Raw genomic sequence first — 24517 nt, 5'->3', positions numbered from 1 at the left:
TGGCCAAAGTTGAACAATATTAAGGAAGGTTTACTGTGTGGTGTAAGATCAAGAGAAATGTTCTCTGGAACAAGGAGAAAAGGGAGTGTTGGTTATTGTTAATGAATTGTGGTGAATCTCAATCAACTCTTCTTGCAATCTCTTGTGCAGGTATATAGCTATGTACAGATAATAACATTATAAGACGTATCCTTTGCAAGCCTACAGTATGTGCCTTTTCAGTGAGGAAAAACATATTCCAATGAATAACAATCGGACAATAAGCTGCTCTTTGAGAAAACAAGTCCATAAACCAAAATCTGCACACTAATTCAACCAAAAATCGCAATTTCATTTCAAATCTCAGCTTTCTATATATTTTCTTCTCAGTGATGTCATCAACTCCTTCACACGGTGACATCATCAGCCAGCTATCCCTTTAGAACCCGGCAGGCCGCACCATCATGGTTGCCATGGTAGCCATCAGGCTGGGGCCCTTCCAGTAGTACCACTTGATGCCGTTGTAGCGGACCACGTTGGAGATGCCAGGGTAGTAGATTCCGTTCAGGTTGGAAGGTCCACAAGCCTCAAACCACCAGCCTAGGGTGTAGAGGGTTCAGGGGTCAGAGAGAGAGAGAGAGACGGTGAGAGAGGGAGAGAGATATCGGCTCTACCTTTGGTATTCATGGCTCTTGTACGTAGGATTACGAGTGATGGAATGAAAAATGGGTTCAGATGGGAAGAAAAGTGTGCTTGTCATGATAAGGCAGAAGAGGACAGAGTGAAGAGAAGAGAAAATGAGAGATCAGTAAAGAGTAGTAGAACAAGGGAGTGATGGATCAGGAAAGGAAGGGGAAGAGAGAGAGGTTAGCAGTGTACCTCCAGAGGCCATTTGGGCACACTTGCAGCTGCAGCGGTCGTTGTCTCGGTCCTTGGTGCTGAACTGGGTACCAGAGTGGGTGAGACTGCTGGTGCGGCCCGCCGTACCACTGAACCCCTGGGCATGTAAGCTGGGGGAGGAATCAGTATCAGAACCATTCACTAACAACATCTTGACAGTATTATGAATGAATGAATGAATGAATGAATGAATCGTTTACATTCATTCAGTGAGTCAGGTGAGGGGAAAAAACTCTTTTTGAAACGGGATGTTTTGGTGGCCAGGGATTACCAGGGATTACCAGCACTTCCATTGGCTACCCACTAGTAACAAATGGCCTAGCTATGCACATCCTGTACATCCTGCAAAAGCATTAGCTTCTGGCTCAACCAAGGATCAATGTAGTTCGCCAGCAACAATCGGTCATTATATCCTCCTGGGTGAATAGTCCCGGAAACACCTCTGGATGAATGAATACATCTCCTATTCCAGGTTGGATGATATATTCATTTATTTTTTTGTAACTCAGTCCATCTGGGTGTGAGTCAACGGTGATGTGAGGCTAGGGAGAGGAAAGGTCAAGTCTTTTGTCTGCTCTCTCCTCTAGTCCTGTCATTCTGTCTCGTTAGTACGAGACTCTCCCATGCGTTATGTGACCTCTCTCATACTAAGGGCACACTGTCTGTGATGACTCAATGAGGAATCTCCTCTATCCATCGCTAGGGTCAGAGGTGAGGACCACACAATACGAGACAGAGCAAGGGAGGATCCTTCCTGGCCTCAGAAGTTTTGGAGAGGGCGTTGGGTAGAAAAGAGGCTGCTAAAGGAAATGCATTGAGAAAACCTAGCAGGGGATGCGCTGGCTGTGTGGATGGCTGAGGAGACAAGCTGGGGGATGTTTTGCGTTGGCTGGGAGACGGCCTTACACCATGGGCCTCTGGCTTGGGCCATCAACATGAACTCAGCACATGAGGGTAGAGAGCCAGCACACTCAGCATGCTAATAAAACTAGCACATACTCAACGAGGTGATGGAACGCTAGCTCAGCAGTAGCTGGCAACAGCTCTGACTTCTTGCCCTCCACCCAGTCAGTAGGCTTACCGCACGCAACGTAACTTTGAAGTTGCCCCTGCCCCAGATTAGATCAGAGACACTGATCTAAAAAAAGTCCCTGTCCCCTGTATCAATGTGCACACACACACTTGGTCGCCATTCATCAAACTGCTTTATTGGTCACGTTGTACATTCAACATGCAGTAGCTGGTATAGCGCCCCTACAGGCCACTATCGGTACATCTCCCTTTTTCTAAGGATTAAGATGAAGTTGATCTCAGAGAATAACAGTTCACAGATATTACAAGTCTATATCTATAGCTTAGCATACGTACTAGAATTCTCAAGATGTACTCTCCAGCTTGTACAAATAAACAATGTAACGGTACTCTAAACAGTACAATTATTACACTTCTCTTAACTCTTCCCTTTTTTTTTTTTTTTTTCATTGAAAACAAACTGTAATGGAACCATACAGCATCAATTCACAAATAACCTGAGTCCAGAAACAAACAGTAATGACCCTGAGAACAGAACTCCAAGTCCGCAATAAAAAATTAAATAAAAATAATAAACCCACCCTTTCTGTGCGTGTTATTAGCACTCCTCTACAAGTCTCCTAGGTTTGACAATGGACCTACTCGGCCTTTGAACCCGCTCCACCCCAGGGGAGGGTGACTCGACAGGAGGGCTGTCCGTGTCTGATTGAGTATGCCCCCCTTCTATTTGCTCTCCCGGAGTCTCCCTGTCATTGCCATTCTCTGCAGGCTGTGGTTCTGGGCGTGGAATCTTCAACAGGTGTCTCCGGTTCCTGCGGATTGTATTGCCATTCTCGGTAAGTACCTCGTATGATCTTGGAGCAGTCTCTTTAAGGACCTGTGCGACCGGTCCCCATCTTCCTTCGCATCTGACTCTCACTAGGTCCTCTCGTTCAAGAGGTCCCAAGGGCCGTGCTCTTTTGTCATAGGCACGTTTGGACCGGTCCTCTCTCTGTGTGGACCGGTGCTCTCTCTGTGTGCGGTGGTCAGCGCGCTGGAGCAGGTGCTCTGCTGACGGCAGCTTTGTCTTGAGCCTCCTGTTCATCAGCAACTCTGCTGGTGAGCGGCCACCTTCCAGCGGTGATGCTCTGTAGTTGAGGACTGCCAGGTACGGGTCCTCACCCGCTTCCGCTGCTTTCCTTAGCAGTCGTTTCACGATTTGCACTCCCTTTTCCGCTAGACCATTTGACTGCGGGTACAGTGGGCTTGAGGTTACATGCTTGAATCCATACTGTTTTCCGAACTCTGCGAACTCCTGGCAGCTAAACTGCGGCCCATTATCACTTACTAAAGTCACTGGAATACCGTGCCTTGCGAAAATAGACTTAGAATGAGCGATCACTTGCTTTGCTGTGGTATCAGACAACAGCGCATACTCTGGATAGTTTGAATGGTAGTCCACTATGATTAAATAGTCTCTCCCTTTCAGCTGAAATAAGTCTGCACCTACTTTTTCCCATGGCTCGGTTGGTTTGCTATGAGGCAGAAGCGGCTCTCTAGGCTGCATATATCTATGCTGTTGGCAAATCCCACATCGCTGTACTACAGTCTCAATATCTCTGTTCATGTATGGCCAAAACAGTACCTCACGAGCCCGCCTCTTGCTTTTCTCTATTCCCAAATGGCCCTCATGTGCTAACTTAGCCATCTCTGGTCTCATGGAGCCGGGAACTACTATTTTGTTACCTTTAAGGAGTACCCCGTCGATCACTGTCAGTTCATCTCTAGTGTGACGATACGGACTTGGCAGTATCCTGGCCTCATCTCCTGGTGAGAGGATGGCCGCTATGACCTCCTGCAACTCTCTGTCGCTTGCTGTTTCCTGCGCGAACTGGGCCCATTTCTCATTTGATGCAGGCAGCTGGGCCTTCACACAGTCCACATGGATTTGCACCTCCTGCTCGGTGCTGCTCGGGCCCGTGTCACTCAAACTCGCTCTGCTGAGAGCGTCTGCCACTATTAAGTACTTTCCTGGAGTGAACTCGAGCGTCATGTGGTACTTCTGTAGCCGTAACATGAGACGCTGGATGCGTGGCGGTGCATCTCCAAGTGGCTTTCTGGAAATGGCAATAAGCGGCTTGTGATCAGTCTCTAGTATTATTTCCCTGCCGTAGATATATTCATGGAACTTTTCACATCCGAAAACCGCGCCTAATGTCTCTTTCTCAATTTGCGCATAGTTGCGCTCTGCAGATGACATCGTTCGGGATGCGTAAGCGACGGGAAACCATTCTGTGCCGTGTCATTGGAGCAGCACCGCTCCGAGACCCTCTTTGGATGCATCAGTAGAGACTTTGACCGGTTTGTCAACATCATAGTACTTTAACACCGGCTCTTTGATCAGGTTGGCCTTTAACACCTCCCACTCATTTGCATGTTCGTGTTCCCACTGCCATTCGTTTTGCTTTTCCAGTAGACTACGGAGGGCCTTTGAGCTTGCAGACAGATTTGGTATGAACTTCCCCATGTAGTTGACTAACCCTAATGCTCTTTGCAGGTCTGTTTTATCTTTTGGCGCTGGCATCTCTACTATTGCCCTTATTTTCTCTGGATCAGGCTGTATCCCTTCCGCGGACAACTTGTCACCTAGGTAAGTAACCTCTGTCACCCCAAACTCACATTTCGACTTGTTCAGTTTAAGCCCTGCTTTACGTGCTTGTTCTAGCACCCCGCGTAGCCTCTCGTCGTGTTCTTCTTTTGTTGTGCCCCAGACCACTATGTCGTCAATAAACACACCCACACCCTCCATACCATCAAACAGCTGCTGCACTGTTTTGTGGAACACCTCTGGAGCTGAGCATATCCCAAACGGTAAGCGGAGAAAGCAATGCCTTCCAAATGGTGTGTTAAAGGTACACAGTTTGGAGCTGTCTTCGTCTAGAACGATCTGATAGAACCCTGATGATGCGTCTAACTTAGAAAAGAAACGCGCGCCTGCCATAGCATTAGTTATGTCTGAGTTAGTTGGTAGTTTGTAGTGTTCTCTTTTGATCCACTTATTCAGGTCTTTTGGGTCTATACAGAGCCTCAAGTCACCATTCTTTTTCTCAACTATCACCAGAGAACTGACCCACTCAGTCGGTTCCTCTACTTTCCTCACTATGCCCTTCTCTATAAGGGCTTGTAGTTCTGCTTTCAGCCTAGCTTTAAGGGTCACCGGCACCTTCCTTGCCGGGTGGATGACAGGTTCCGCATTTGCTTTTAACTGGATTCTGTACTGCCCAGGTAGGCATCCTATACCACCGAAGACGTCTCTATATTGCTTCCTTATTTTTTCTGTGTCAGCTACAGTCTCATGCTGTTCCTCAGCTGCACCACTAGGTGTCACTACAGACCTGTCAATTACATGCACTCTTTTGATGAGGCCCAATCTCTCACAGGATTTCAGACCTAATATGGTCTGTCTATCACCCTCAACCAACACAAACATAGCATTAACAGAGTGCCCTTTCCTTGACAGTGTGACCCTACATACCCCTTTTGTAGGAATCGGTTCATCATTGTACGTTCTCAGATTAACCTTTTTCACATGCACTTTTGGCTTCTTGTACAGTTTATTAAAGTCTTTCATCGTCAGTATGTTCACCTGAGCCCCCGTGTCCAATTTCAGAGGAATTGTCGTTCCATTGATTTCCAGATTGGCTATCCACTCCTCCTTATTGTCCTCGTTCTCCACAGTTCCCACGAACCACTTCTCGTCATCCTCGTCTGTGTCGGTCGTGTCGCTGCCTTGTTGCACCACCTGTACTTTCTTTGACAGGCAGCATCGGGCGTAGTGATTCTTCCTACCGCATTTGCGACAGTCCACACCGTAAGCCGGGCAGTTATTCGCTGCATGTCTGCCCCCGCATCTGTCACAGTCTGTGTCCTTTGTGGGCCTGGGCGCGCGGGACTTTCCTTTGCTGTTCCACCTGCTAGCGGCCCTCTCATGCACTCTCTCATGCACCGCGTCCACCGATGCTGGTTCGGGCTCGAATGACTTGAGCTGCATCTTGGCGCTCTCTGACGCCTGGCAGATTTGTACTGCCTTCTCCAGGCTCAAATTGGATTCTCTGAGCAGTTGCATTCTCACCTTCTTGTCGACAACGCCGATGACGACCTGATCCCTTATTAGCGAGTCACACAATGTGCCAAAGTTGCACGACTGGCTTTTCAGACGCAAGTCCGTGACAAACTGTTCAATGGATTCTGACTCGGCCTGTACTCTGTTGCGAAAAACATACCGTTCGTACGTCTCATTTTTCCTAGGTGTGCAATATTCCTCAAACTTTGCTAGCACTGCTGCATACTTTTGGTCATCGCCCTCAGGAAACCGAAACGTGTTGAAAACGTCCCTCGCGGCTCTGCCTGCCACTGTGAGAAGCAGTGCTACCCTTCGACGTTCATGTTTCGCCTCTTCCAGACCGATTGCCAACACGTACAGCTCAAAACTTTGCTTGAAAGCTTTCCAGTTCTCGTGGACATTTCCACTTAACTTCAACTCGTCCGGCGACCGAATGTTATTCATCTTTGTAGGCTAGTGTCACCCCACTCCTGGTACCATGTATCAATGTGCACACACACACTTGGTCGCCATTCATCAAACTGCTTTATTGGTCACGTTGTACATTCAACATGCAGTAGCTGGTATAGCGCCCCTACAGGCCACTATCGGTACATCCCCTATTGGTTAAAAGAAAGCTTATCGTGGATGTATGCCTAGAGCCAACTTCGACTTGAAGTGTCACATGCTATTATGCTATCAAGCTCTCATCACAAGTATTGCACTTCTTAAACCTCCAGGCTTTTAAAAAAAAAAAACTGTATTGAATTCCACTTCATTTATCCCTACTTTAAACCACATATTTTGCTCTATTACATTAGGTGGAACCTCTGAGTTCAACACTGGTACACACAATCCCATTAGCAAGAGCAGGGGATTTAGCAGCGAACGCCGGGGAAAGCTGAGCTTTGTTTAAGTTGTCAGTTTCCTGGCAGGGCCAGGTGCTACGGAGCACTGTACATGTTGGTGTTTTTCTCTGCTGGAGGGGCTGCCCTTGGGATTTGCAGGAGCAGCGGTAGGGGCAGTGACGGAAAGAGAACATGGTGGCAGAGAAGTGTCAGTTTGCCCTCCACAGAGCGCATCATTTAGAGTGAGACAGGCCATGGTTTTCTTTCATGGTTCTTTTTTTTTTTACTTTCTTTTTACTGACAAGTAAAAAAAGAAAGGAAGGAAGTTACCATGGTGGATAATGGTCTGTAATGTGTCATAGTATTTGCTAAGTGATTTACACCCACAGGGTAAATTGAGTCTGAAATGGCACTATCTCAACTCAATTATGGCTTTCTGAATTTAAAGGCCGCTCATCATAACTCTTACAGAAATCATGACAACTATATAACGGCTTAATGTGATGGCTAAAACATGATGCTGTTTCATTGACAGCTAAAACTTTGACTACGCTCATCATTTGCATGTCGTTCAAAGTCAATCCATGACTACTGTTTAACTACATTGCAGACAAGTGATGTTCAAATCACTCATGCAGTAATGGTTGCTATAATCCCTTCATTTCAGAACTTGTCAAAATGTATACCAATAGTTATGTACAGTGTACATGTTGATGTTCTGGCTAATTAGGGATTCATAGCCAAACTATCAATGCTACATTTTAAAATGTATTGATAGGAAATAAAGAAAAATGCTTTAGTAACCATCCAACCCTGCCGCCCTGAAGACAGCCTTGCATCCTGATACCTGTAGTTCTTTTCCTCTCCGTCGATGTAGAAATGGTCGTAGTGTGAGAAGGCTTCGTTGCCCTCACCGTCCTTCAGCTGTACATGTAGACTGTACTCCTGGGAACTGGTCAAGAGGTGGATAACATCATTACCCACCCAGAACTCTCCAGAGGGGTCCCCAAAACCCTACAAGTACAGTGAAAGAGAAAGACATGCTGAGCGAGCGAGGTAATGACTTTGGCAGATAAATATCAAGGGTAATTTGTTTATGTCTCTCAGGAAGGATCATGAGTGAGTAGGTACCAAGTGAGTAGAGGATCAAGTTACTTTAACAAAAAGATTTCAAGTCGCACTTGTCGATGTTGTTCAGTCTTGAGGGATACAGTAGTTGATTTTGAATAATACAGTGAGCAAGGAGTTAATAGTGAGATGTCAAATTCAACTGTCACATAATTGACCCCTAAAAGGGAGAGTGGGAGAGGAATGAAACAGTGAGTAACAGGGCTTATTCATTTGACAGAGAGATGTCTAGACCTAAATCTTTAATTGTCACTCACGCAACTCACACTAAGACATACAAGAGCCGGTTATTGTTATTGCTTGTATACTCAGAATAGACCTCTTATATGATTATGAAAGAGCATCTCTGGATTCAGAGAGGGAGTAGGCCTCCACCTGGTCGTAGTGCTAAATTGTACATAGATTGCGTTCTATACCACTCCTAACAGTCTCATCTTTTACATCTGGACATAGCCCTTCCTCGCACTACACCCGGTTGCACATCCTACGGCCGGCAGAGGTTAGATCCTGGACTGCTCTCCATAATAATGCTTTTGAAAATAACAACACTTTTTGAAACACGTCTTCTGCACAGATTGCATAAATAAAGAGGTTATAGTGGATGACACAGAATTACAGCCAGATTATGTAGGCCTAGCCACAAACTATGTATGTCAGCAGCCCAGGTTGGGCATAACAATTCAAATGTACATCACATAGTCTAGATCCACTCAAATAGAATGAATACAGAAAGAAATGTCAAATAAATGATTTATTAAGAGTGAAAAGCTAATACAATGCAATTCAACAACAACTACATCATCTCCAATTAAATGTTAATATTATTTTTGGGAGATCCAACATCCAACTCTTCAACATCAACTCTCACTCCTCTGTGTGCTCATTGTCTGGGACCTGGACAGATGCAGTGGGTAGTCTGCCAATGACTGACAACAAAGTTTGATAAAATAGTTCCATCAGAATGTTTGTTGGTGGAGAACGTGCCGGACGTATTGCAGTCTGGTAGGCCTACAGGGTAGTCAAGCTGTCTACCCTATCAAGCCCTATGCACACAGGGGAATCTTCCCCAAATATATCAATGATGATTTTACTGTTAAGTGATGTCCCGGTCGGGGATGTTTATGTCTCAGCAAATATTGTACAAATGTTAAGAAAGAGTCAACATGGCAACTCATCGCAAAGGCTGTGAACAAGTGTGGAGACAGACTGTGGAAATGTGTCATCTCTGAAGACATATCTTCAGACATATTTCCAGTCTGTCTCCACACTTGTTCACAACTCTTGCGATGAGTTGCCATGTTGACTCTTTCTTAACATTTGTACAATATTTGCTGTCAAGATGTATCTATATTTGCTATCCATCTCAATGATCTTCCTTTTATCTGTGTGTAAAAAGAACATTTTTCTCTTCTAGTTTCCATGCTGTGGCCGTTGGAAACTGAGTGTAACTATTGCGACATGCATTTATCACTACATGATCTACATCTTTGGCATTAGCAGACGCCTTTATCCAAAGCGACTTACAACAAATATTTGTCTAGGTAAGTGAATCATCTATCCATCAGTCATCATAACAAAAAGTAATCTATGCTATGACAAGGGGCCATTGGCAGCTACAGTGCTAGAATAAGGAAGATCATCCACTACCTGCACGCCTCCTAGTCACAGTCAACGCAGAGCTACTGCTTAGCCCATGTACACACACGTAAGACCAGGCAACCCCGACACAATCAGGCATGGTCAGATCTCTCCTTGTACAGTGTGCCAAGCTGAAGACTTGGCTTCAGAGAGAGAGAGAGAGAGAGAGAGAGAGAGAGAGAGAGAGAGAGAGAGAGAGAGAGAGAGAGAGAGAGAGAGAGATCCCACCCTGGGTACGAACACTTTGCTCGGCTGCCCTCGAACAGGCGGTTCAGGACCATGTTCGCAAGGACAAACAGACTGAAGCTCAGCTTCTACCCCAGGGCCATTCAGGCCCTGAACACAGCAAAGACCTAGGTTCTAGACCCTGGACAATCTAGACAAATTGATGGCAGCTACTAGATTGAAATCAAGTGTAATACTGAAACACAACTGTGTACATTTCAAACCTGCAAACTGCGACACTTTAAATGAATGTGCAATAACACTATGGGCAATATGACAACCCTAGGGTACATAAGGTTCAGAGAATAGGAAATGTTAGAATAGGTATAGCATAGCATAGAGTACAGCACAGTGTTTTATTTGTATAGTATAGTATAGTGGATAGTGTACATAGCCTTTATTTATGTAAACCAGCTCTTTTCCCTTCTATTTTTTTTTTTTTTTTTTTCCTAGCACCAGGGGAGCCACCCCTCCCAACTTTCGTTGTTTGGTACCTGTACTATATCAATGACAATAAAGACCATTCATTCATTCAGATAGAGAGATGAGCTGCCTAGTAGCAATCTTTAAGCGTCAACGATCATAACACATCAAATCACTCTAATGTGCACTGCTTACGCAGGACGACTACAACCACGCGTATATGGTACATCCGAATTGGCACTTAAAGGTCCAGCATGTATTTGAGCATGTTACTGCACTATTTCAAAGCACTACATACATCTACATACTGGAGTTTTAAGACCAACTTTCTTTTATGCAACTACCTCCTGCAGCAAAGAGCCTGTAACTTCTCTTTGAACATTCCAACAGATGGGCAAACATTTCCTCCATGTTTGCACGGCACCATCACTCTGTCTCTGGCTGTCAGAGCTCTGTTTATTATTGTTCTTAACTACTTAAGTGAATTTGAAGATATGAGGAGTTCTGGGAGCATTCATTATCTGACCAGCAGGCCTGTGTACAACATTTGACCAATGTTGGGTAAACATTGTGAACACATGGAAGTGTGGTCAGGACATCGAAGGGCCTCGAAACACATGTTATCTTCCATCTACAGGGCCCCCATGCTCCCACGCCATGCAATGGGGCCAAATATTTATCATCCACTTGTGAAAATATTGTTCTTGAAAAAACAATATTGAAAAAGTAACTCGCTCTGCAAACAAGCTGTGGCGACTCATCTGTTTCAGAAGGTGAGAGACAAATTGCGGCTGCTCGTTCAATAAAAAAAACTAAAGCAGTCTCTTGCATACACACTGTAATTCAACTCAGGAAGTGATCTTAGGAATCCTTCATTTTTTTTCTCTTTCCTAGCACCAGGGGAGCCACCCCTCCCAAATGTCGTTGTTTGGTACCTGTACTATAGCAATGACAATAAAGACCATTCATTCATTGTGTATACTGTAGTTTAAACATAGAAGGGATATTGATATCTGTGGAGCAGTGATAGAATGTTTTGAGTGCATTAAACAATATTGTGGTACAGTATTTATCGCTACAGCATGAGCAACACATGGTGTAGAATGAGCATGTTTCCCTGATGGTGAAATACGTACTTAATGACTCTCTATGTTGAAACAAAAGTACAGCACTGTTGTATCATAATGTTGCCATCATAAAGCTTCCATTTCGCTAACTGTGGGTGATGACAGTGTGTGATAATAGAGTGTAGTGTGTGTGGGGGTCCAACTGAGATAGGGAGAGAGTGCAGGTGCAAAAACAGGGAGGGATGTAGGAACACACGGGCGGTCTACCAAAACAACCATGGGTCATAGGGATCACAGCACTGTCCGTATCCCACGCCTCCCCACACCAAACCCCATCCAACACTCATGTCAACCCCTGCGTAGTTATTGGAACCTCCTGTCTGGCTAAAGAATCCACTGACTAGTTCTATCCTCAACGGTTTTATAATGATGGACTTGTGATTCACATTGTTGCTCCTGATTTGGCCAAACTACGTCAGTGTCTCTCACTATTTGAGTTTGGACCACGGCGACATACAACAACATTACTATATTTGATATAATAATAATAAATATTATGACAACAGATGAAAAAAAAGTAAAAGCTGCTGAACTTACCATTTTATAGTCCTTCCAGCCGCGGTGGAAGTCCACTGACCCGTCTCTGCGATCTTGCAGTACAGTCCAGCCCCCACCCCTTGTTTTCATGTTACAGAAAACCTGTGGAAACAGAAACTCTGATTAGAAAAAAATAAAATAAAAAACTCTTAGAAAACTAACCTTAATGCTTTTGATAAGGCCCTGTGATTGTTCTAATCGTTTCTCTATCAGGCTCAGTATCTCATGGACCCTACACCTTGAGAGCCTTGGAGCTACAGTGAGCCACAGTTGAGAGGTCACAATCTCTTACAGACAGATGTATGTTTCTATAGACAGAGGGCTACGGTCCAAAACCATCATATCGTTTTCATCTCCCAGTGTTTCCACTATGACATCGCCTGGACTGTCTCACATCTCTTTGTCTTCCCCAGTTCGTCATCCTGCCACCAAGACCAACAGTAAACCCTCAGAGGTGGAGAAAGGGAGAGAGTCTGGAGTGTGAGAGGGGAACAGCTCACACCCTGGAGGGAGGAAACCGTTGCACGGTTTCAATTTAATCAAAAGTTGTGTTGGAAGCCTCAGGGAGAAGGGGAACACACTCTTCAAGGGGTGTCATGTTTTTGTCGTGACCCAGGTGGAATGGAGAAATGACATGTCAGCATGTTCTGTTCCCCCTTTGCTTTGGTTACTAGCACTGTTTTCATTTGTCATTTGGTTACTCACATACTATATGTAGATCTGTTGTTATAGGACAAACTCATGAATTGCCCCCTATTCATCTTTTGGCAGAACCTGAAACTTATTTTGTACATGTTGAGGGACTTGAGGGTTGAGGGTTTACACATTATTGGTCTCTCACAGGATCTGATATCATGTCTGACATTGAACATAATGTATAAATTCCTCTCTTGGGTGATAAGATAATATATGTAACCATGACTGGTGTTGCCTAGTTTGATGTTGTTGAAAAGATGTTTGATGAATGGGGTGTGCTTGTTTTTATTATATCAAAATATCTCCTTGACACATTTCAACAAAAGAGCCAAGGCTTGAGAATTTTGGAATTGCAACATCTCATATTAAATGTAATATATTTGTTCAACCAAAAACACATTGTGTTGATATATCTGGTGTCCAGAAGTCTCCAAACCTCAGTTACCACACAAATTGATGTTTGGGTTGCTAGGATCCAAAACACCCTACGCCCACGTCCAAGTCCCCTGCAGTGTAGATATTTCACACAGGTGTTGTTAAACTTGAAGCTATCCCAAAATAACCTTTCACCTTTGGCTTTTTCTGCTACAAATGCGGTGAGGGTTTTTAGCGCTTTCCCAGAAAAGGTCCTTCAGGCAAGGTCAAAGAGGTTTAGAGTGATTATTCTCTGGCACAACCATCACATTAAGCCAAGGTTCTGGCCTCTAAACCATTCTTTCTGAATACAAGGGCCTGAAATAGATGTTCCTCTGGAAGTCATTTCCCCACGGAGGACATTTTTTAAACAGATTTCTAACAGATCCATACTGAATATTCCGTACTCAAACTCCTTGAAGAGTTATGTGGGCCTAAATCAATGTAGTATAATGCAAGCATAACTGCCAAAATACTACTTGTAATGGTAATGGTATGGTGGAATAATATGTCTGCTAAGACATTTTATTTATTGATAAGACATTCATTACCTTTGAGACTGAATACACAAGAGTCACTAGACAGTCAGAATGTCTGGGCAGAATCATCAACACATTGACGAACTCAGCCTAGTAGACAATAAAACCATTTTCTCTACTTGAAGCTTGACATTGGCTCGACAACAGACACAAATACCGAATTGCTCTCTTTTCTCTTAAACCTGCATCTAGAGAGACTGAGCAGTCTAGAGCAGTTCTGGGCTTTTGTTTTCCCTCGGTCCAGTGCTCTGAAACTAGACCAGACCAGTTTGTGACTTTTGTGCCCATTTTCCACCTTTGTGTCTCTAGGAGAAAGTGGGGGTCGATTCCCCCCTAACCTCTTCTCAATCTGTATCACAGCCAGTCCTTCTCATACAGGAAATGCCTGCGATTGGCCTGTACCTCACCTGAGGGCGGGCTTGTTGCCTGAGTGTACCTGAGTGTATAAAATACAGATTTGCCCCTGTGTCTGGACTTTCAGAGAACCTTTGTCGTATCAAGACAGATCTTGACATGCTGTAAACTTTCTCCTTTTGCAAAAGTAAATTAAATACCTTTTCCTATGCAATTTGAAACGAAGCAGGCTGCCTTTTTGATTCTATATTTAGATATTTCAACGACAATGGTAAGCTACTGGTTTGTGTAGGTTATTTACCATGCTCACGATACCGACTACAGACAGAATACAGACACTACATCAGCATCCTTATTAAATAATTATTATATAATTATTTGTATATTATGATATTATTTGTATATTATTAAATATTATATTAAACTAATCTCTTTAAGACTATGAACCGTTTAGTTTAGTTACAGTATACCTTTCTCCATTTTAGGTTTATGGTAAAACAAACATTGTATAGTCTAGCTCTGGAAAACAAAGGGGAGAAACGTTGAAGTTATCTCCCAAAATCATTCCAATTAACAAACTATTATGATGGTTGTTACTATTTGCGTGTCAAAGTGTCAACATTATAAGGCAGAGGATTTTAGAAACAAGGCCTGTCCATTACCATGCCAATGTTATGAGTGTCTTTTATGTTATCACTCATGATTATACATCGTTTGCTAAACGTCTGTGCCATTTTTACTTTCATATTGGAGTGTGTTTATAAAAAAAGGAAACCGCTTGCTAATTTTACTTGTGAAAATTGTTTGTTTGCATTTGGCTGTCTTTTGATCACAAATGATGTGACCCGTCCAACTCTGGATCTCACAGAAATGATACATTTTGTCTTTGGCCCCTTTGAGAAAAAATAGGGCAATTTGATTGATTGATTGATTGATTGATTGATTGATTGATTGATTATACTTTATTGTCCCCGAGGGGAAATTTGTCTTGGGCATGGTACTTTCATGCTACAAGTGCAACAGAGACGATACATACAACATACAGTAGACAAAGTAAACAACAGGACAGCAACAAACATTGAGTGACATTGGCAGCAGTTTCCACCTGGACATGGCATCATTTGGTATAAATATATATTGCACATAACCCTTCAAGTGGTGTTTTCGAATATTGCACATGGCCCTTCAAGTGGTGTCTAAGATAAAGTGCAGGTGCTGGTGATCATGTCCTAATCATCGTTTCTGCTTGAGCGAATTGATTAGTTTAATGGAGAATGGGACAAATGATAGTTTTAAGAGCTTATAATTACATCTTGGCATGCGAAGCCTTCTACCTAGGGGGAGAACTTCGTATTCTGTGGAGAGCGGATGTTGGGGGTCTGCTATTATCTTGTTAGCCTTGTCCAGGACAGCTTTTTCATATAGTTTATTTAGGATCACATAGTCTCTTTCACCTACAATTTTCATAGCTGTTTTGTGAATGCTGACTAGTCTGTTTTTTTGTTGTACAGTTAAGTTGCCAAACCACACAATTATTCCATATCTGATTACACTTTCAACAATGGACTGATAGAACATTCTCATGATCTGCTTTCTCACCCCATAAAGTCTGAGTCGCCTCAGGTGATAAAGCCTCTGCTGTAGTTTGTTACATAAGCTGTCTAAGTGTGTATTCCAGCAGAGATGGTTGTCTAATTGAATACCTAAGTACTTATAAGAGGGCACCTGGATGATTGTTTGGTCTTTAACGACCACAGGCTCATGGTCAGTTACCTGCCTTGGGTCTAACACAACCTCCTGAGTTTTGGTGAGGTTTAAGATGAGATGGTTGCTGTCACACCATTTAGTGAATATGTTAATCTCATCATGGACCACCGAGGGGTCTGTATCTTTATCAAGGAGACTTAGAATTGCAGTGTCGTCAGCATATTTTATAATATGGTTGCTTGGGTGGTTACTTTTACAGTCGTTGGTGTATACTGAGAAAAGATATGGGGACAGAACGCAACCTTGGGGGACACCTGTACTGCAGTGTTTAGTCACTGACAGTGTTCCATTGACTTTCACTTGCTGTTCTCTTTCTAACATGAAGGAATGGATCCATTTGATTAAAGTACTATTGACACCCATGTCTTTGAGCTTTCCTAAGAGCACGTGGGGTTGTACCGTATTAAAGGCGGAACTAAAGTCAACAAACATAATTCGGGCATAGGCCTTTTTGTTCTCGAGGTGCTTGGATACAGAATGTGTGATATAGAGAATAGCATCCTCCGTGCTACGGTTCTGTTTATAGGCAAATTGAAAAACATCTAGCAGTGGGTCAATGTGTTTTCTAAGCAGAGACAGTACATATCGTTCAAAACATTGTTCAAATGTACTGTCTCTGCTTAGAAAACACATTGACCCACTGCTAGATGTTTTTCAATTTGCCTATAAACAGAACCGTATCACAATGGAAGTTAGAGCAATGGGACGGAAGTCATTATTCTCCATGGCACGAGGTTTTTTCGGCACAGGGATTATAATTGACTTCCTCCACAGAGCTGGAACCTCGGTATTCAGGGACTTTTCAAATAGCGGACACCATGCTGTTGTTAGTTCTTCTGCACAGTTTTTGAGAAGAGAAGCTGATAGACCGTCTGGACCTGTGGACCTGTTGGTAGACACCCTGCTAAAGAGACGTCGAATGCTGGTAGGATTTACCTCCAACTAGCAGTTGGCGTCAGTCTCTGGCAGGGTCTGCAACACACGGTCACACTCCTGAGAGTTCCGTGTGTCAAACCTCAGGTAGAAGTCATTCAGCTCGTTTGCTTTTTGTTGTTCATCTAGGGTCATGATCTGTCTTTTTGTTGGGTTCATGTTGGTCACTGATTTCATTGTGTCCCATAGTTTTTTAGAGTTGGAAGTCAAAAAACTTTGTTCCATTGTGTCCCTGTGTTTTTTCCTTGCACTAACAAGCAGTTGTTTTAGTTCTTTCTGGACCACTGACAGTCCTGCCCTGTCCTTATTTCTGAATGCCTGTTTTTTCCTATTTAAGCAATCTTTGATTTATTTTGTGATATATGGTTTGTTATTAGGATAAACTACTATTTCCTTCTTTGGGACAACATTGTCAACACAGAATCTTATATAGTCTGTTATGGTAACAGTGGCCTCATCCAGCTCTAGTGCGTGGAATATGGACCAGTCTGTGCACAGAAAGCTACCCTTAAGTGTCTCAGTGGCATCATGCGACCACACATTGACAGTTTTACATTCAGGTTTGCTTGATTTAAAGACAGATTTGTACGAAGGGATTAAATGTACAATGTTGTGATCTGAGTTTGAGAGGGGAGGTTTTGATTTGGCTCTCCCGCTTTAGTACAGTCTGTGCACAGAAAGCTACCCTTAAGTGTCTCAGTGGCATCATGCGACCACACATTGACAGTTTTACATTCAGGTTTGCTTGATTTAAAGACAGATTTGTACGAAGGGATTAAATGTACAATGTTGTGATCTGAGTTTGAGAGGGGAGGTTTTGATTTAAACTCTCCCGCTTTAGAGCAACCACCCAGCTCGCTGTCACCAGGGGGTAGATGGCATATATTGAAAGCAGGGCCAATGAGGAGTCTACCAGCTTGCATCAATGTAAACCTGCATCGCACACAGCTGGCAGGAAACTCACAGAGCCCGTGCCAAACACCTGGTTAGTATGCCCACAGGAAATGAAGAGGAAGACCAGTAACACAGAGAGGGAGGGATGGGAGTGAGCAAGACTGAGAGAGAAAGCAATGAAGAATAAAAACTAATAATTTCATCAGTATTTTTCTCTCATCCCAGTCAGGAATTTGGGTCTTGATTGTGAGAAGGGATATCTGCTGGGACTGCTTCAGGTCAGTGGAGGGGCCTCTTAAGCTAATATGACTTTACATTCAGTTGCACGCTTGCCTATGTTGTAGCCTGCAGGGCACAATGCTCCTGTTGTTTATTATTTTAGCTCTCTGTACCCCCGACATGACATTTCCATTCCCACCCTTGCCAAATCAGTCCACTGAATCAGTATTGCATTCAAACGGTTTGTCCTTTCAGAGATGAATGCGGCCGCTAAAAAAGCTATAAACTGTCTAAATGTCAACATTTCAGAGGGTGTGTGTTTCTGTACTGTACACTGAATAAAGGAAGTGCTAACAATAGATGCCTTATAGTGAAATCAAACAATGAGAACATGCATGTCCAATTTGTTCAGGTGTTACAGAGCAACAACAACTTGTCAATGTACAACATGCAAAACGTGATCAGCATGTTATATCTTTTAATGCTGAGTTATATCCAAAATAGACCACATAATAACAGGGATTCAGGTGATGCTCTTACCTTCACAGTGCGGGTGGTGTTGGGGAGTTGTATGCTGTACACCCCACTCTCGGTGACGCCCGACTGGAAGATTTCAGCACAGTCTCTGAAGCTCACTGGCTCCTCTTTCGGTACACTTGATATATCTGAGGGACATGGAAAAGACATCCAGAAAGATATGTCATTCTAGTACACTATGTCATCAACCTCTGTGAAGGTGTACTATACATTTAAAATCCTCCCTGCACCCTCAAATACAGTACACCAACAAATACGATCCAAATCTTGTACAGGCTCATTGTAATGCATGGAATGGAGTGAGGAATGGTAGGAAACACCGAGAACCATTCCGTTCCATGCATTACAATGAGCCTGTCCTCCTGATTTCTACCTCCATCAGCCTCCCCTGCATTACAAACACCATGGTGCCAATCTATTCCCCTGAGTGTGTCTCACCATTGCAGTGTGTGACAAGAGCCAGCAGCTGCTGGACCGTGTCTGTGAGCGTAGCCTGCTGTCTCTGCAGGAGGGTGCTGTTGTGGGTGGAGCTGCCCAGATCTCCCTGCAGCTGGCTGACCACACGGCTCTGCCTCTCCAGTCGATCCTGGAGCTGCTGTTTCTCTCCCTGCAGACCCAGCAGAGAGCTGCCATGTCTGGCCTCGAGCGCAGAGAAACGCTGCTCCAAAAAACTGGCAGAGGAGAAGAGAGGAAAAGGGAGGAGAGGAGAGGAGAGGAGAGGAGGGGAGGGGAGAGGAGAGAAGAGAAGAGAAGAGAAGAGAGGAGAGGAGAGGAGAGGAGAGGACAGGACAGGAGAGGAGAGGAGAGGACAGGAGAGGAGAGGAGAGGAGAGGAGAGGAGAGGAGAGGAGAGGAGAGAAGAGAAGAGAAGAGAAGAGAAGAGAAGAGAGGAGAGGAGAGGAGAGGAGAGGAGAGGAGAGGAGAGGAGAGGAGAGGAGAGGAGAGGAGAGGAGAGAAGAGAAGAGAAGAGAAGAGAAGAGAAGAGAAGAGAAGAGAAGAGAAGAGAAGAGAAGAGAAGAGAAGAGAAGAGAAGAGAAGAGAAGAGAAGAGAAGAGAGGAGAGGAGAGGAGAGGAGAGGAGGATGGACCATTAATGTAATTTATTTAATTATGCAGTCTTGTATACGCTACAGAAACGAATGTGAACCCCCTCATACACTTTGTGAGATGAAGGATGAGTTATAGACTGCACAGGGAGAGTCTCATTGGGCTAACACCATAGAAACACCTGTAAGGCAGCAGCATCCACAGATGGGCCCGCATACTGGCCCTCTCAATCACCGCCCAGAGGCAACACTCTGACAGGTTGTGTGTGTGTGTGTGTGGGTGTGTGTGTGTGTGTGTGTGTGTGTGTGTGTAGGTGTGTGTGTGTGTGTGTGTAGTGTGTGAGTGTGTTTCTGTGCGTGTGTGTTACACGCTACACACTCAAGCTGCAAACGAATGCCATAAATCCCCCTCGCCTGATCTTTATGGTTCTGACTAACGACTTTGCAGCCGTTATTTATTGAAAGAATCCAGCCACCCAGATTGAACAAGCTACTTGCTCTGCTCACTCATCCGCTCTGAAACACGTTTCCTCAATCTTTCAGCCGCTAGGTACACACTACGCTTGCGTTGCTCCGAGGAAACTCATCTCAGTTCCAATCGATTTCAATGGCACTTTTATTTCAAAGTCTTGATGAAAGCGCCAAGCCCACCGATCCACTGGCCATGGCGAGCTTAAGGATAATGTTGAGTTTTAGGGATACATTACGCTAGCATTGCAACATTGTTTTACACATGATGCCTTTAAATTGCTACGCTGATGACGGTGTAAAACATATGTAACATCATGGTTATGATCGTGTTATGCAGGCAACAGAAATACTGCATTTAATTTGCTTCCCTCAGGCGGAGGTCTCTGTTCAGTGCTTCCTTGTACATCTTCACTCTCATGTTTTTTTCTTTGCCTGAGGGAGGAGGACTTCAAAGCCTGACTCTGTGCCCCCAAGGATGAAGAGGCAGTTACCCCCAATCCAAAGTTCCAAAGTGCTTATTTCTCTCTTTTTTTCCACAGCTGCCTGACTGCAAATGTACTGTAACCCACACAATGTTGTGTCTGTCATGGTGTTTGCTCTTCTGAGGATGTAGTCGCTTATGGACATGTCACGACCATGTCATCAACATGAAGAGTGGGGGTCAAGGGCCAAACAGGTCCAGATGTGGAACAGGTGGTGAGGCTAGATTACTGTGTTATCACCAACATACTTGTGCAGAAGGATGGCGCGATAAACAACTAAAGAAAGAGAGAGAAGGAGAGGGGAAAAGAACACTCCCTTTGTAAAAAAAAAAATCCATATGAAACGTGTCTTACACTGCGATCTCACACACTGTATGGTCAGGATGGATAGCGGTTGAACACAGATGCAGTATCAAACGTGTCATTTTACACTGCGATCCCACACGCTATATCGCACAAGATTTTAATTTATCGCTAAACACAGACTCAGTACCTGCAATCTCACATGCCATATCGGGAAGAGCAGCGTTTGAATACAGTTGCAGTATCTATATCTTTTTATTCATTGTGTTATTATGTTGTTAAATGTTTATCAATTTATTTTCTCTCTCTCTCTCTCTCTCTCTCTCTCTGTCTATATATATAGATAGATAGATAGATATGTACTGTATCTATTCTTGCCATTCTTATTTTATGATGATTATTTTTAAAATCTTACTATCCTTCTTTTTCTGCATTTTTTTAATGCTATAAATATGTAAAGCACTTTGAATTGCCCCTGTTGTATGAAATGCACTTTATAAATAAACTTGCCTTGCCTTGCCTTGCCATGTTGTGGGCACTAAAAGCTAGCTAATTATGTTGGAAACTGAGTGTAACTATAGCGACATGCATTTATATTTAAATTGTCATTTAGCAAAGCGAATTACATTTGTCTAAGTAAAAATACATTTGTAAGTGATGCAATGTCTATGCCATTTCCCTCGTTCCTTGACCTCGTTCTTTGACCTTGTACCTTGTTCCTGTAGACTCAGGAACATGTTTACCCCCCTCCCCCCATCCTCCCCATAACCACCACACTGGGTCACATGCATCCTGGTGTTCTCTCTCTCTGGCTGAGAGTAATAGGACCATTAGTGCTAATGCTAGTAATGTGTTGTGCTACTATACAGTGTGATTATCCACAGCTACCTATTTCTTTCAATCCACATTCTCTCTCTCTCTCTCTCTCTCTCTCTCTCCCTCTCTCTCTCTCTCTCTCTCTCTCTCTCCCTCTCTCTCTCTCTCTCTCTCTCTCTCTCTCTCTCTCCCTCTCTCTCTCTGTAGTACGACTACCATCACTTTATCACTTTATTACCTTATTCTACTTTGTTATTACTTACATTACTTATGTTACTTTATTCTTTATTGTTCGTTTTGTATCCTGCTGCAAAGCCAATTAAGCCTAATCATTCTACTTGTGTGTACATTAGATGTGATAAAAGCAATTCAGATTCTGATTCTGATTCTCTCTCTCACACACACACATGCCAGTGAGTTTACCTGTTTTTGTCATTGAGCCGTGAGATCTCCTGGGTCTGCTGAAGGATATGCTTCTCCAGGCGGTTGGTGATCAGAGAGTACTCCAGCAGCTGGATCTCCAGCCTGCTTGTCTGGTTCAACACCTAGGGAACATTGAAGGATGGATGGGTAGATGGATCGATGGACCGTGGATGGATGGATAGATGGAGGGAACATGGGCAGATGACAAGATAGGTGGATGGATTAATGGATGTGTGGTTTGGCACAGAAAAGACAGGCATAGAAACAGGGGAAAGTGATGTTACATGTCAGGGTGTGACAAACAGGACCAGATTAAATATTTTTGCAGGTTATCTGTTAGAAACACCCTACAAAGAGACAGCGAGAGCGAGAGAAAAGGCATATATACGTATAAAGTATGGAGAGAGAGAGAGAGAGAGAGAGAGAGAGAGAGAGAGAGAGAGAGAGAGAGAGAGAGAGAGAGAGAGGGAACATAGAGTGAGGCAATGAGAATACCAAAGAGAACAGAACACCAACCTGTAATAACAACCCTATGACTTGACTACAGACACATCTGTGTTTTGGTGCTGTATTTGATGTTTTAATTGGCTTGTTGTCAGTCACCTAACTCAACTCAGTTTGTCAATCAGAGTCTATAAAACCAAAGACAACCTTTTTTTAGAGAAATGGTCACCAACCCCAGACCTGGAGAGTCAAGGGTGAACATGCTTTTGTTCCAGCGTTACACCAAGCCACCTGATTCAACTCATCCACTAATCATCAAACGCATTGATAAAGTACTGAACTATCATGCATTCTCTTGCAGGGTTGGAGCACATTCTTTCAGGATTGGAATAGATTGCGATGAGCCAATATTTTGGTTGTGATCATGCTAATTGTTGCTTGAAACTGCTCTCTGTCCTCTGCTCACTCCTGACTGGCTTACCTGGGTCTCCACATCTGTCAGCTTGCGAGTCTGCTCTGCTGATTGGCTGAGGAGGTTGGTCCCGATCTCCAACATGGCCACCGTCTGGGTGTGAACGGCGTTCCTCTTCATCTCCTCCATCCCAGAGCGCACGTTCTCCTGGATGTAGCTCTCCAGCTGTCAACAACAATTACAAGCTATCGTTTATTCAATCCGATCGTTCTGTTCTTATTCTTCTCTACTCTTGTCTATTATTCCCCCAAGCTCCCATCCGCTTTACTCTTTCTGCTCACCATCCCACCATCTTACAACCACTAAACTATAGGATAACACAGCATCCAACAGCACATCACTGAACCCTTTCTATGCCAGAGGATCCATGTTGGTCCATCTAGTCTGTCGTTAGTTAGCGGTGATAGCATACACACCATGGATGGCTCTTTCTACCTTATTCCAGGTGGTCTCCATTGATTAAAATTACCTAAGACCTAAGACGAAGATGTGGCTCTTTCTAGAGAAAGCCTTGAAACAATATGTGACAGTCTGGTTAAATAGTCCTCAAGTCCTCATGGTCATTTTTCAGTTTTTGAAAATAATTGAAGAAGATATGCTTATTTTAATGTTGATCCACCTCAAACCAAATAGTGGAGAAACCGCTGCTAATAGCTAGCGCTAAAAAGGAACTTCGCTACGAACATCTAACTGCATGTTTAGCACATCACAACATACAGATAGAACATCAACATGCTAAAAACACATAACTACCCCTAATTAGATGATCACACAGTCCTTGCTTTTGAACACGTCCTAAAACTTGAGTTTGTTATATTGAGTGGGCTCTTCAACTCTTCAACTTCCATAATATGCAAAAAACCTCATATTTAAAAAAATGTTAAATACAATTTAAAGAAGGTTTTTGCTCATTTGCACGACTTGAGGATTTTTTTTACCAGACCGTGTCACATATGAATTTTCACCAAGAGGTTAACTATCAAACTAGCTATCTCGACATGTTTCTCCCTGTGGTCCAGCAGCCCTCATGACAGAGCAATATCCCTCAGGCCCCCCATTATGTCCCTCCATCCATTCTCTCTCTGTTTCTCTCCCTCTGGCTAAAAACAAAGTAAATGACGTGCTACAGTATGACGGTATTCTGATTATGCAAGTTTAATTTACAGTTTAATGGCGGTTCAGGCAACGCCTGGCAAAAATACGAGAAAGGCTGAGACCATGTGTTTCTGACATCAGGGACACTTGTTCACTCAGCCTGATTCATCATTGCCTCAGACGACGAAGGCAGAAAACTCATTGTATTTATAAGAGCTGTTAAAATAGAACACCATCCATCTCGTGACAATAAACAGATTTTCTTATTGATGTGGCTGTTGTGAGCGAATGGCACATGGAAGACAAATCCTCCCGCTACGCCAGCGTTCTAGTTAAAATGTTTCCGCCATGAGTTATGGCATTTCTCCCAACATTTAACAGGCATCGGTCGGTACCTTTGCAATAAACCAGAGTGGGGTATTGAAAGGAACACATTAATATGTATGCCTCACTGAACAGAACATATCAGAGAAACACTTTTTTTTCATTGGAAAGTGTAGGGCAAACGTGTGCGGATAAGGGGTATATTCATAAATAAACGGTCTATTTAAAATATGTGTACTAATGAGTGGTCAGCCACAAATATGGTGGTATAAAATAAGAAAGAAAAATAAATATCTCACCATGAATATTTGCTCACTAGATAATCATTTTCAAGAAGAGTGGGACATAAATATGATTATTAAGTAAATTAGT

The 24517-nt window shown here is 43.5% G+C and overlaps 1 protein-coding gene across 1 annotated transcript in view; it reads right to left on the bottom strand.

The window, feature by feature from the left end:
- Positions 1 to 418: 418 nt before the first annotated feature.
- The window catches only part of angpt2b (angiopoietin 2b), a gene marked incomplete at both ends in the record, with an annotated part of 29927 nt that continues 5828 nt past the window's right edge, over positions 419 to 24517 (bottom strand). The window contains 8 exons of the mRNA XM_080532811.1: positions 419 to 579; positions 859 to 989; positions 7688 to 7854; positions 11919 to 12020; positions 18275 to 18399; positions 18710 to 18942; positions 21811 to 21932; positions 22736 to 22891. Of these exons, the coding sequence (XP_080388937.1) occupies positions 419 to 579; positions 859 to 989; positions 7688 to 7854; positions 11919 to 12020; positions 18275 to 18399; positions 18710 to 18942; positions 21811 to 21932; positions 22736 to 22891 (1197 nt within the window). The remainder of the gene's footprint in view (positions 580 to 858; positions 990 to 7687; positions 7855 to 11918; positions 12021 to 18274; positions 18400 to 18709; positions 18943 to 21810; positions 21933 to 22735; positions 22892 to 24517) is intronic.

Source organism: Nansenia antarctica (assembly GCF_963989245.1).
Source record: "Nansenia antarctica genome assembly, chromosome: 5".
Taxonomy (NCBI): domain Eukaryota; kingdom Metazoa; phylum Chordata; class Actinopteri; order Argentiniformes; family Microstomatidae; genus Nansenia; species Nansenia antarctica.
This window is presented reverse-complemented; position numbering and strand designations above follow the sequence as displayed.